The sequence below is a fragment of the Engystomops pustulosus genome, chromosome 1 (genome assembly GCF_040894005.1).
Source record: "Engystomops pustulosus chromosome 1, aEngPut4.maternal, whole genome shotgun sequence".
Taxonomy (NCBI): Eukaryota; Metazoa; Chordata; class Amphibia; order Anura; family Leptodactylidae; genus Engystomops; species Engystomops pustulosus.
This window is the reverse complement of record NC_092411.1, coordinates 240,590,971-240,604,213: the sequence shown is the minus strand read 5'-3', so window position 1 is coordinate 240,604,213 and position 13,243 is coordinate 240,590,971. Positions and strand designations below refer to the sequence as shown.

The 13,243-nt window shown below is 44.3% G+C and overlaps 1 protein-coding gene across 1 annotated transcript; it reads left to right on the top strand.

Moving 5' to 3' along the window:
• Positions 1–2,523: 2,523 nt before the first annotated feature.
• LOC140076003 (general transcription factor IIE subunit 1-like) lies at positions 2,524–12,582 on the top strand. The gene is made up of 5 exons (XM_072122501.1): positions 2,524–2,633; positions 7,547–8,018; positions 10,405–10,606; positions 11,010–11,236; positions 12,044–12,582. Exons 2-5 carry the CDS (start codon positions 7,571–7,573, stop codon positions 12,430–12,432), a joined length of 1,266 nt encoding a protein of 421 aa, XP_071978602.1. The 5' UTR covers positions 2,524–2,633; positions 7,547–7,570; the 3' UTR covers positions 12,433–12,582.
• Positions 12,583–13,243: the final 661 nt, after the last annotated feature.

The window sequence follows — 13,243 nt, the reverse complement described above, 5'->3', positions numbered from 1 at the left end:
AGAAACGCATGTGATCGGCTTAACAATTGCATGCATTTCCCTGGGCGCTAGCGTCGCGTTATGACGGACGCCTAGCTGTTACGTGTAACCACGGCCCACCATGTGTGCAAAAAGTCACTCTCTACTTTACAAAAAGGGGGTGTGGCAATGGCGGAGAAAGGCGGAGCCATCAGCCTCCACAGCATGTCACAGCAGTTTCCCTATGTACACGGGGACCACCTACCAGTCCCCTGAACTCAGGAGGCTGCAGCAGGGGTCAGACATTCATGCATAGTGACATATCTCCATCTCACTGAACACATGGCCAATAGTTTTTTGATGTTTGTAGTTTTTTATCTATTATGTCTTTGATTATTGTTATATGAATAGAATATAAGGATGTAAGAAGGATAAAACTTATCATAGGGATTCTGTAATGTTCAGTAGAGATGGACCATCTAAAATAAGAGTGTGCTCCCCTCTCCAGCGCTGGCGGACCTGTCCTGTACTTACACGGGGAGAGGTGAGAACTAGGTACATGACCTTATAGGTGGAGGGTCCAGTTAGGGTGGGGGTACTCGTGCCGTTTTGTCTGCGTTTGTAAGCGTTAACGCAGACAAAGCCGCACCCACCGGGGCGGGCTGCAGCCCGATCACAGGCGTTTCTATGGAACCGACTGTGATCGGGAATGAGCCGCCAGTGTTTTTTGCGTTAATTTAATGCAAAACAACGGCGGCGCGTTCCCGATCCCAGGCATTTCCATAGAAACGCCGATGCGATCGGCCGCGGCCCGCCCTGTGCATTAGGCCGTGTTCACATGGTGCTTTTGACTTGTGTTTTTAAACTTAACACAATTAGAAGTTTGTGTGCTTTTCAAAAACAAAACATAGAGGCTGTGGTCACCCGTACCGCTAGGCGTCCGTTCATAACGCGACGCTAGCGTGCAGGGGGCGTTAATCGGCCCAAACGCACATGCGTTTCCAGAGAAACACATGCGATCGGCTTATCAATCGCATGCATTTCCCTGGAAAACCATGTGCGTTCAAGGCCGAGGACTTAGCGTCGCATTATGAACGGACGCCTAGCGGTTCGTGTGACCACAGCCATAGACAGAAGGGCCAAAAAGCTGTGCATTTAAATGAGGAGGAACGGGATCGTCTTTCCCAAAGCATTAAAAAGGCAATATAAAAGACATTGTATAAACACGGCTTAGGGCGCTGTCCCACGTTGCGTTTGCAGACGCAAACGAAGACCAAACCACGCCCACTGGGGCGGCCCGCGTGCCGATCGCATCGGCGATTTCCATAGAAACATAGAGAAACGCCGATGCGATTGGACCGCGGACCGCCCCGGTGGGCGCGGTTTGGTCTGCGTCTGCGTTTGCAAACGCAACGTGTGACAGCGCCCTCAAGGGCGCGTTTTGGCCTGCGTTTTCATTGCGTTTGAAACGCATTACAACAGCTGATGAGAGGTGATTTGCCTAAATACGTTACTGTTTACGTTTGTTAACATTATGTTAGCTCATGCGATAACAAAACGCATGCATTAACATTGTGTTTATGATGCGTTTTGTAAACGGAAATGTTAACAGTAATGTAATTTACCCTCTCCTCAGCTGTTGCCCCCAGGGCACCTTTCCACGTGGCGTTTTTCTTGCATTTTTAAACGAATCCAAAACGAAAGTGGGAGGGGGATCTGCTTGAAACGCATGCAAAACATGTCACGTGTATCGCAGTTACAAACCAAATGCAAACGCCAGGGAGCAGATGCGATCAGACCGAGCCCTGTCCCTGGGCTTTTGTGGTGCGTTTTTGGCCGCGGTCACACGTACTGCTAGGCGTCTGTCATAACGCGACGCTAGCGCACAGGGGGAGGTCCTCGGCCCGAACGCACATGCGTTTCCAGGGACCTCCCCCTGTGCGCTAGTGTCGTGTTATGAATGGACGCCTAGCATACGTGTGACCGCGGCCTTTAAATGTGATGCAAACACTGCATATGAACGCAGCCATAGGGTGAAGACACACGTGGCGTTTTAGGCCGTTTTTGGGCCGTTTTTAGTTAGTGCGTTTTCAGATAGTGAAAAACGCATGCGTTGAAAAACGCATCCGTTTTTGAAAAACGCATCCATTTTTGAAAATCAGTTTTTTTGAAAATGCATGCGTTTTTGTCCGGTTTTCCGGATTTGCGCAATTAAAAACGCATGCGTTTTTAACTATCTGAAAACGCACTAACTAAAAACGGCCTAAAAACGTCACGTGTGTCTTCACCCATAAGGGCGCTGTCACACAGTGCATTTAGGTTGCGTTTTCATTTAGTTACAACAGCTAAGATGATGTTATTTGCCTAATTACATTACTATTAACATTTGCGTTTACAAAACGCAAATGTAAACGCCTGGTTAATGCATGCATTCACATCGCGTTTACACTTTGTTTTGTAAACGCAAATGTTAACAGCAATGGAAGTAGTCAAATCACCTCATCTCAGCTGTTGTAATGCGTTTAAAAACGCAACCAAAACGCACTGTGTGACCGCGCCCTAAGCCCTGAATGATCACAGCTGATGGATGTTTCTAATAATGAAGGAGCAGGGAGGTGTCATTCACCACTACCCAAGTTGTGCCGTCTCAAACAAGTTATCTAAAAGTCACTAAGGTAAGTTATATGTGTATAAAGTGCAAGTTTTCTAAACATAAGCTGAAAGTGATGCCACTATAGGTTCAATACATAATATAAACCGAAATCCAAAATATGAGCTGCTATCTGCATAAAACCTAAAGATACAATGTGGCTGTGAACACTACGGGGCTGATTTATTAGGAACAGGATTTGGGGTACATTTATGGGGGTCCCTTTTTATTTGCAGGGTTTTTTTTATGTAATTGTGACAAAATTTGCAACTTCGCCCAGCAAGGTTCACTGTGAATAAGTTTATATGATTTGCTCCTGTTATATCTTTAGTAAAAGTTGCAAATAAATTCCAGTGCAGAGCAGGTGTAGGCAATAGTTTAAAGGAAACCTACCACTTGTAGTGGCAGATTTCTGATGGAAATACCGGGCACCAGCTCAGGGTGAGCTGGTGCCGGAGCTTATTTTTGTTAGTGTTTTAAACCGGCTATAAACTTTATAGCCAGCGCAGGGAGGTACGCGCTCGGCGCTTACCATGCGCGCGGCTCTCCCTCACTTCCTATGTAGCCGCGTGCACGGTCGCGCGCATGTTAAGCGCCGAGCGCGTACCTCCCTGCGCTGGCTATAAAGTTTAAAAAGTGTTTTAAACCGCGATACCGCGGTTTAAAACACTAACAAAAATAAGCTCCGGCACCAGCTCACCCTGAGCTGGTGCTCAGCATTTCCATCTGAAACCTGTCACTTCAAGTGGTAGGTTTCCTTTAAAAGGTGTTACAGAGGGTTTATTTTACATGTGGCGTTTTTTCAGCGTATTCCAGAAATGCATGCGTTTTTACATGTTACCATGCGTTTGGCTGGTTTGAAAGCGTTTTTCTTTATTGCTTTATTACACTTCCAACAATGATGAAAAGCAAAACACATGCCTTTCTGGAGTGCGTTTTAAAAAAAGCATCCAAAAACGCCACGTGTGAATGCACCCTAAGGGTGAAGACACACATGGCGTTTTTGGGCCGTTTTTGGGCCGTTTTTACTAAGTGCGTTTTCAGATCGTTAAAAACGCATGCGTTTTTTGAAAACGCATGCGTTTTTGTCAGTTTTTCCGAAATTGCGCAATGAAAAACGGACAAAAACGCATGCGTTTTGAAAAACGCATGCGTTTTTAAAAACCGGATGCGTTTTTTAACGCATGCGTTTTTAACTATCTGAAAACGCACTTAGTAAAAACGGCCCAAAAACGCCATGTGTGTCTTCACCCTAAGGCCGGCGCCACACGTCTGCATGTCTGTGCTTGCAAACGCCGCTGGTGTTTAGCGTTAAATTAACGCCGATGCGATCGGGCCGAGGCCCGTCCCGGTGGGCAAAGTGGCACATGTGGCGCCGGCCTAAGGGCGCGTTCACACGTTCCGCTATCGTCGCGTTCATAACGCGACGCTAGCGCACAGTGGGCGGGCCCGGGCCGATCGCATATGCGTTTCCCGGGAAACGCATGCGATTAATAACCCGATCGCATGCATTTCTCTGGAAACGCATATGCGATCGCCCCAAACTCGGCCCCCTGTGCGCTAGCGTCGCGTTATGAACGCGGCGCTAGTGGAACGTGTGAACGCGCCCTCAGGGTGATGTCACACATGGCGTTTTTAGGCCGTTTTTTGGACGTTTTTAGTTTGCAGTGCGTTTGCAGATCGTAAAAAAAAAAACGCATCCGGTTTTCTGAATTTGCGCAATTAAGAAAAACAGACAAAAAAGGCATGCGGTTTAAAAAGTTGTTTTTGCATGTTTACCATGCGTTTGGCTGGTTTAAATCTGTTTTTCCTTATTTGTGTAAGTGTGAGCAGCTGTGAAAATGTAAATACAGCCAAAAATGTAAAGGCTGGTGCCACACGCTCCGCTTTGTCTGCGTTTGAAAACACAGACAAAGACGCGCCTACCAGGGCGGGACGCGGCCCGATCGCACGTAGCGCTTTGTCTGCGTTTGCGTTTTCAAACGCAAATTTAATTTAATGCAAAACACCGGTGGCTTGTTCCCGATCACAGGCATTTCCATAGAAACGCCGATGCGATCGGGCCGCATTTGCGTTTGCCATCACCCTTTGGCCGTCTTTGGGCCATTTTCAGTTAGTGTGTTTTCAGATCGTAAAAAGCGCATTCGTTTTTTACAATCTGAAAACGCACTAACTAAAAACGGCCTAAAAACGCCATATGTGACATCACCCTTAGGGTGAAGACACACATGGCGTTCACGGTGGCAAATAATCATGCAATCACGGTGGCAAATAATCCCCAGAGCAGCTGTAGGTAATAGTTTAAAAGGGGTTGCAGAGGGTGCGTTCATCTGTGATGTTTTTGGATGTGTTTTTAAATGCATGTTTTTGAAAGCTTTTCTTCTTCATTGCTGGAAGTGTAAGCAGCTGGGTCCCAAAGTTAACATGGCTGCTTATTCTTCCAGCAATATTGAAAAAGCTTTCAAAGCAGCCAAACATAGCCCTCTGGGTGCAACCACGCATTCAATTTTTTAGATGCAGTTTTTGATGTCCAGGAGTGGAGTGAAAGAAGAGGAGCAGTTCTATATGTTATATACTGTTCTGTATGTTATATACCCATTATGACCCACACCTGGGTTTGGCTTCAAAAACTGCATCTGGAAAACTGAATGTGTGGATGCACCCTCATGTAACATGTTTACACGAGATTCCTTAGGGTGTCTATGTCCCATATTTTTACATTTAAATTGTGGGTAATCTGCCTATTGATAATCTAAAGAACACAAAACATATTTGGAAGTTCCATCAGAAAAAAAGTCTTTGAAAGGGGTGTGTCCTGGGTTAAAAACACATATTTAATAGGTATGCAATAACAAATAATCATGGCGCCATGAGGGGGGTAAAATATCTGACGTGTTTTGATTCTAGACAAGTCTTAGTCGTAGTATATTAGTTTACCCCCTCATGATTATTTTTTAATGCATACCTATTAAATCGGGGGCGTAACTACAGGGGTAGCAGGCATTGTGGCTTCTATGGGGCCTCCGCTTCTAGGGGGCCCAGAATCTAGGATATTGGGTGTGTGTGTGTATATATATATATATATATATATATATATATATACACACACTCACTGGCCACTTTATTAGGTACACCATGCTAGTAACGGGTTGGACCCCCTTTTGCCTTCAGAACTGCTTCAATTCTTCGTGGCATAGATTCAACAAGGTGCTGGAAGCATTCCTCAGAGATTTTGGTCTATATTGACATGATGGCATCACACAGTTGGCGCAGATTTGTCGGATGCACATCCATGATGCGAATCTCCCGTTCCACCACATCCCAAAGATGCTCTATTGGATTGAGATCTGGTGACTGTGGAGGCCATTTGAGTACAGTGAACTCATTGTCATGTTCAAGAAACCAGTCTGAGATGATTCCAGCTTTATGAAATGGCGCATTATCCTGCTGAAAGTAGCCATCAGATGTTGGGTACATTGTAGTAATAAAGGGATGGACATGGTCAGCAACAATACTCAGGTAGGCTGTGGCGTTGCAACGATGCTCAATTGGTACCTAGGGGCCCAAAGAGTGCCAAGAAAATATTCCCCACACCATGACACCACCACCACCAGCCTGAACCGTTGATACAAGGCAGGATGGATCCATGCTTTCATGTTGTTGACGCCAAATTCTGACCCTACCATCCAAATGTCGCAGCAGAAATCGAGACTCATCAGACCAGGCAACGTTTTTCCAATCTTCTACTGTCCAATTTCGATGAGCTTGTGCAAATTGTAGCCTCAGTTTCCTGTTCTTAGCTGAAAGGAGTGGCACCCGGTGTGGTCTTCTGCTGCTGTAGCCCATCTGCCTCAAAGTTCGATGTACTGTGCGTTCAGAGATGCTCTTCGGCCTACCTTGGTTGTAATAGGTGGCGATTTGAGTCACTGTTGCCTTTCTATCAGCTCGAACCAGTCTGCTCATTCTCCTCTGACCTCTGGCATCAACAAGGCATTTCCGCCCACAGAACTGCCGCTCACTGGATGTTTTTTCTTTTTCGGACCATTCTCTGTAAACCCTAGAGATGATTGTGCGTGAAAATCCCAGTAGATCAGCAGTTTCTGAAATACTCAGACCAGCCCTTCTGGCAACAACAACCATGCCACGTTCAAAGGCACTCAAATCACCTTTCTTCCCCATACTGATGCTCGGTTTGAACTGCAGGAGATTGTCTTGACCATGTCTACATGCCTAAATGCACTGAGTTGCCGCCATGTGATTGGCTGATTAGAAATTAAGTGTTAACGAGCAGTTGGACAGGTGTACCTAATAAAGTGGCCGGTGAGTGTATATATATATATATATATATATATATATATGTGTTTGTATATACTGTGTGATTGTAACTCACATGTGTGAGTATATAAATTTTTTTTTTTTTTAAGGGAAAAGGGGGGGGGGGCCCATTCAGAAGTCTGCTATGGGGCCCTGTCTCTCCTACTTAATCCAATATTAAATATGTGTTTTTAACCCAGGACCCAACTCTTTCAAGGACTCTTTTGCTGGAACTTCCATATGTTTTCTGCTTTACTGACTGTGCTTCTTCCGTGCAGAAAGCTTTGTGAGCGGTGTCCTATCAGGAGAGCTGAATAGCTTTTTCTTATACATCTCAATAACACCGTTAGTTACACTCCCAAACTTAGATCTGACAGTGACAAAACACAGACTTAAGTGAATGATGCAAAGGGCTGAAATCATGAACGCCAGGTACACTCCAGAGTCCATGTACAGAAGAGCCATCAGGGAATCCAGCGGGAGGATGATGCACAGCAGAGCTCACATGTGAGATGAGGAGGGTGGCCGTGTATTCCCCATGGCAATTCCTGATGCTGCATAATATGTATAGGAACATCTTCATCACATCCATATCCCATCATTCCCGTCTTCTCTATTCTTTAGGAACCTAATGCCTGACCTTTCACAATGGGAGATAACGACACCATGACGGAGGTGCCTGCCGCCCTGAAGCGCCTGGCCAAGTACATAGTGCGAGGATTTTATGGACTAGAACATTCGCTGGCCCTTGATGTTCTGATCCGGTATCCTTGTGTCAAGGAGGATGACATGGCTCTGCTCCTTAAGTTTGAGAAGAAGCAGCTCCGAGGAATCCTCAACACTTTGAAAGCTGATAAATGCATCAAATGTCGCATTCGGATAGAAACCGGCGCCAACGGAAAGAGCACGAAACACAACTATTATTACATCAACTACAAACTGCTGGTGGATGTGGTCAAGTATAAACTGGATCATGTGCGCCGGAAGATTGAGTCCGATGAGAGGGAATCCACCATAAGGGCTTCCTTCAAGTGTCCCGGGTGTCACAGCACCTACTCCGACCTGGAGGTCAACCAACTGTTTGACCCTTTCACAGGTAGGGGAATATTCAGCGCTGCGTAATCTGTGTGCTGTATATAAAGGAATTATTATTACATGTTCATGTTTTGATCAGGTTTTATACAGACTAAAATAAAGTAGTAGAATCCGTCCTGTACAGTATCTTAATCCTTTGCCGCCGATGCCCTTTTTCGGTTTTGTGTTTCCATTGTTTGCTCCTCTCCTTAACCCACAACTTCTTATTTTTCCATGTTTGGAGCTTGTTTTCTGCATAACAAATTCTACTTCCTAGTGGCAGAATTTAATATTTCATGGCGTTTACTGGGAAGTGACGAAAAATTCCCAATGCAGTGAAACTGACCAAAAAATGCAACTGATATTTCCATGTGGGCTGTTTTTTTACAGCTTTCATTGTGTGCTCTATATTACAACCCCCCTTTATTTTCTGGGTTGGGGCACTCATGGGGATATCACATTTACTGTATATAGGTTTTATTAGATTTTAAACCCTTTTGTTTTGCCATGTTTCTGACACTAATCACTTTGCACCCTTTGGCTTATAGAGCTGTGTAAGTGTTGTTTTTTTTTTTTTTTTTTTGCGGGACATGATGGCATGTTTTGATTGTAAACCCTTTTGATCACTTTTTATAAAATGTAGAGTGCCGATTCTGACATTTAGGTTAGGGTTAAGGCACAGTATTTTATGTCCATTTATGTCCATTTTTTAATATCCATTTAATATATTGTTCGATCAGGATACAGCGATATCTAAGATGTTTGTTTGGTTGTGTTTTTTTTGTTTGTTTTTTTTAATCAATGCAAAACGCATTGTTTCTGATCCCATGCCTTTCATTGGAAACGCATATGAGATCAGCCAAGCAGTTCCCTATTGTGTTTAAATTGCACTTCAAAATGTAAAAGAAAAGCAAAGTGAGTAGGAACTGCTGAGGGAGTAGAGATGAGGGTGAGACAGTGTAATATTCTGTAAATCCAGATCACAGAGAGGCTAGGTTAGCTCCTCTGGATCATTGCCATAATTTTGAAAGTTGATTTAAAAGGATGGAGGCCATGGATAACAAATATGAGATGATGCCCACAGTCACGGTGCCTGGATCTACAAGTGTCCCTGGTCTATCATGATGGATTTTGATGATAGACTTCATTTAATAGGGGGACACAAGGCATCATGGGAACTGCAGGGAGCCGAAATTTGACACTGCTTTAGGGCAGATACAGAAACCGTTTAGTCTCCACCCAATTAATTGCTACTGATAGATCTTTGAGAAGCAGCTCCAGAACAGAAAATGCCAGAACTCTGGAAAGAACAGGGTGAGCCGCACACTATGGGCTTTGTTCTGTTTGTTTTAAAAGGGAGAATCACATGTGACAATTATGACAACCTTTATAACATCCTCATGTTGGCTCTATATCTCTGTAGCAGCTTGTTTCCAAAACCCAGCCACTACCGAACCGTGGAGCCAACTGCTCCAGACTATGAACAAACAGAAATATGTTTATATGAACAAACGGTAAACTTTATTTCACGGAGAGCAGACAAGATTAAAGGGAACCTGTCAGCTGTTCTCCCTCACTAATTCTGACACCACTAGCTTTTAGAGCAGCCCACAAGGATTCAACCCCAGTCTTTAACTTGTTGATCCAATTGTTGTAAACTACCTTTTATTTAGTCCTGGAGCTCATTTTTATAATAGTGAGGAAGGTGAGCAAGGCTGTGACTTCTGTTCCCCCCTTTTATTTAAGTTCTGACCTCCCAGTTAAGCTATATACACCAACCCATCAGCCCCACCCCTAGTTCAATTTATATCTATCCCCCCATAAATAGTCCCCTCAACCCCCAGTTTAGTTATATATATATTATTCATTTAAATACTGCCAGCGGCAGGTCCGTACTGCTAATGGGTGATTTAGACGAGTGCCTGAATCGCCCACAGCTGTTTGCCGCCGCCTTCAGGGCTTTTCATCTTCTGCCTGAGGTGGAATTTTCATCCCGCCTCATGGCATATGCGGCCCTGTTTATATAAAGTCCCCCTCACCCCCATGGATTCCTTCTGTGGGCCCCCCAACAACTCAGGGCCCCAGCACTCGCCCGGGTAGGCCCAATGCTGGCGCCGGCCCTGTCTGATGTCTAATCTTTTATTAATAGAATACTTCTTAAAGCCAAGGAATGGACATCTTGATGGGCAAAAAAGAATATTTAAAACATACATTTGATGCAGAAAGTGTACACTGTTCTCTTGACTCAACATGCTACCGTATATTTCTGGTGCATCTCCCCCATTCTGTCCATGAATATACACCCCATCAGCTTGTGTGGTGCATGCAGCATTTGATGAGATGTACAGAGGATCCATATCAGTTCCCAGTAAAGTAACTCTTTAATAATCATTCTCTTTCATACACAGAGCTGTTCCGCTGTACTTATTGCAATGCTGAAGTAGAAGAGGATTTCTCATCAATGCCCAAAAGAGATGCCAGGACATTGCTCGCTAGATTTAATGAGCAGATTGAACCGATTTTTCTGCTTCTCCGAGAAACGGAAGACATTGTGCTCCCATGTGATTTACTGGAACCACAACCCACGTATATCCCAGAGCTGGCTAACAGGTGAGTGTCTGCCGGCATCAATAGGGAATGCTGCTGTAGTGTCCCCTACATAGCCATATACACTGACACCAGCTATTGTGCACATCTATAGTCCACATATTATAATGGCATCAGTATCCATATCACCCTATTGTACAATAAGCCTGTGTTCCACAATATCCAACACTCCCAAACATTTGAATAGAGAGAGTCACATGCTATACCTAAACTCCAAGAATTGGTGAAAATTGGACCCCGTTTCTTCGGATTGCTGGAGATCCCAGAGGGAAAGGCCATAACTTTAGTTGTACAACCCTGTTAATATACAAGATCATGCAACTAATTAACTATATTTTATGATAACTAATAAACGTCAGCCAAATTCTGGAGGCCACTCTTTATAATTTTCCATAATTTACTTTAGCTGTGAACAGATGTCTGACATGTCAGTTATTGATATGCAAATGCACCAGGGGAGATGGGCAAACAGACCTTCATCTGGGGACAATATGTATGTCCAAAATGTGACCATAAATGTCCGCGAGACGGAACTTAAAAAGGTAAAGGAGAAGAAGGGGAAGGAGCAGCCGGTGTGGATGAAGGAAAGTACGGTGATCGATGTCCCTCCAGAAGAAGTCCAGCCTAAACTCTGTGAGTATTGAGGGAAATGCATGAAGTCACCACGGCCTCTGTGTGAACAAGGTGATGGTCACTGGGATTGGTGATTGTCGGTTGAGGTTGATTTCCCAATGTGCTCTTATGCATTGGAGATTTAATTTCACTTAAAAGTGTTAAAATAGAACCAAAGGTTTTCTTGATGTCACATAAATTGTAAGAATCTTCTTGTCTCACTCGGAAACCCTTGGAAGACCAAGACTGGGCAAAAATCACCCTTTTCTGCCTCCCCTTCCCCTGCACTGTCTATTTTAACTCCCAGCCCAACCAGTTCTAAGGGCTTTCCGGTGAGCCCAGAAAAATCTTAAAGGAAATCTACCAGCACATTCCTGTAATATAAAGCAGCGTCATTTACATACTGCTCATGCCCTATCTGTTCATATAATTCCTTCCCATAGTCATGTTTTCCCAGAAAAAAAAGAATTAACTTAAAAAATATATATGCTAATGAGCCCGCTGCCCGAGGGGCTGTTAGGGATGTCACCAGAGCCCCTTGAGGTTCCATTGTCATAATATATTCACACCGCCAGCAAGCTTACTGCCCACCTCCTTTCTTCTCCGTGGCAGCCAGAGAGACAATGACTTGCATGTAGGGATCATGCTTTGAGCCGGCTGCTCGTCAGTGTGGCTGTGTTGTGAAAAGCAGACGGCGCATGCGCAGTTATATTAAGGAGTTATATTAACAAATATATACTGCTTATGGCTGCTTTGGTCTGTAAGAAACTGTACTGGTAGGTTTCCTTTAACATTTTTTTAACAATTTTTATCTTTTTGTATCCAAAGCACCTGAAGAACCTGAGAGTGTAGATGAAAACAGCAATAAGAAGGACAGTGGTGCCGACAATGAAGTGATAAGGACTCTCTTAATACATGAAATGAAATCTGGACCTGGTCCAACAACAACTCAAATTGCCAAAAGCGAGTCAGAAAGCGATACCAGCGAGTCCGACGAAGAAAAAAAACGGACAAAGCCGGTAGTAGGATCAACAATGAGCAGCGCCGAGCAGGAGGAAGAAGCTGAAGCGGACGACCCAGTGGTCATGGTCGGTGGCCAGCCCCATGTGTACAGTGAAGTCAGCCAGAATCCGAGTCTGGTGTCATTTATGACTGATGAGGAGAGAGAGGCGTACATCAAAATAGGGCAGGAGATATTTCAGTCTGCGTTTGAGTGAGATACGCCTTATACAAAACATAAGATTTGTGAGCTTAACATAAGTTATTTTTTTTGTTTTTGCATGATGATGTATAACAAAACTTGTATATAAGTCTGAATTTTGTTTCTTATACACAGAGAAGTATTAATAAACTCTTGTGGCATAATATATGATCCATATGTAGAGTGTTTGTACCAAAATCCCTTTCACCTCCTCCATTCACTCCAGCTTAGGTGGCATGGTTACCAAAATTTTAGGTGCAATATGATATTTGGGGTAGTATCACAAAACCCATGGCCACCTACTTTAAAGATAAAATCGACTGCATTCGCCAGGAAGTAATTTCTCAGTCCACTAACTCCATAAATCCACTTTTCTCTGATGCCTTACCCTGTTCACTCTCTTCCTTTGAGCCAGTCACAGAGGAAGAAGTGGCCAGGCTTCTTCTCTCTGCTCGCCCCACTACCTGCATCAGTGACCCCATCCCCTCACATCTGGTACAGTCTCTCTCCCCAGCAGTCACTTCTCACCTAACTAAAATCTTCAACCTCTCTCTCTCTTCTGGTGTCTTTCCCTCTTCTTTCAAGCATGCTATTGTTACCCCTTTACTAAAGAAACCTTCCCTGGACCCATCCAGTGCTGCTAACTACCGACCAGTTTCTAACCTCCCTTTCATCTCCAAACTCCTGGAACGCCTGGTCTATTCTCGACTTTCCCGTTTTCTCTCAGCTAACTCCCTCCTTGACCCCCTGCAATCTGGTTTCCGCCCTATGCATTCTACTGAAACTGCTCTTACTAAAGTCTCCAATGATCTCCTCACTGCTAAATC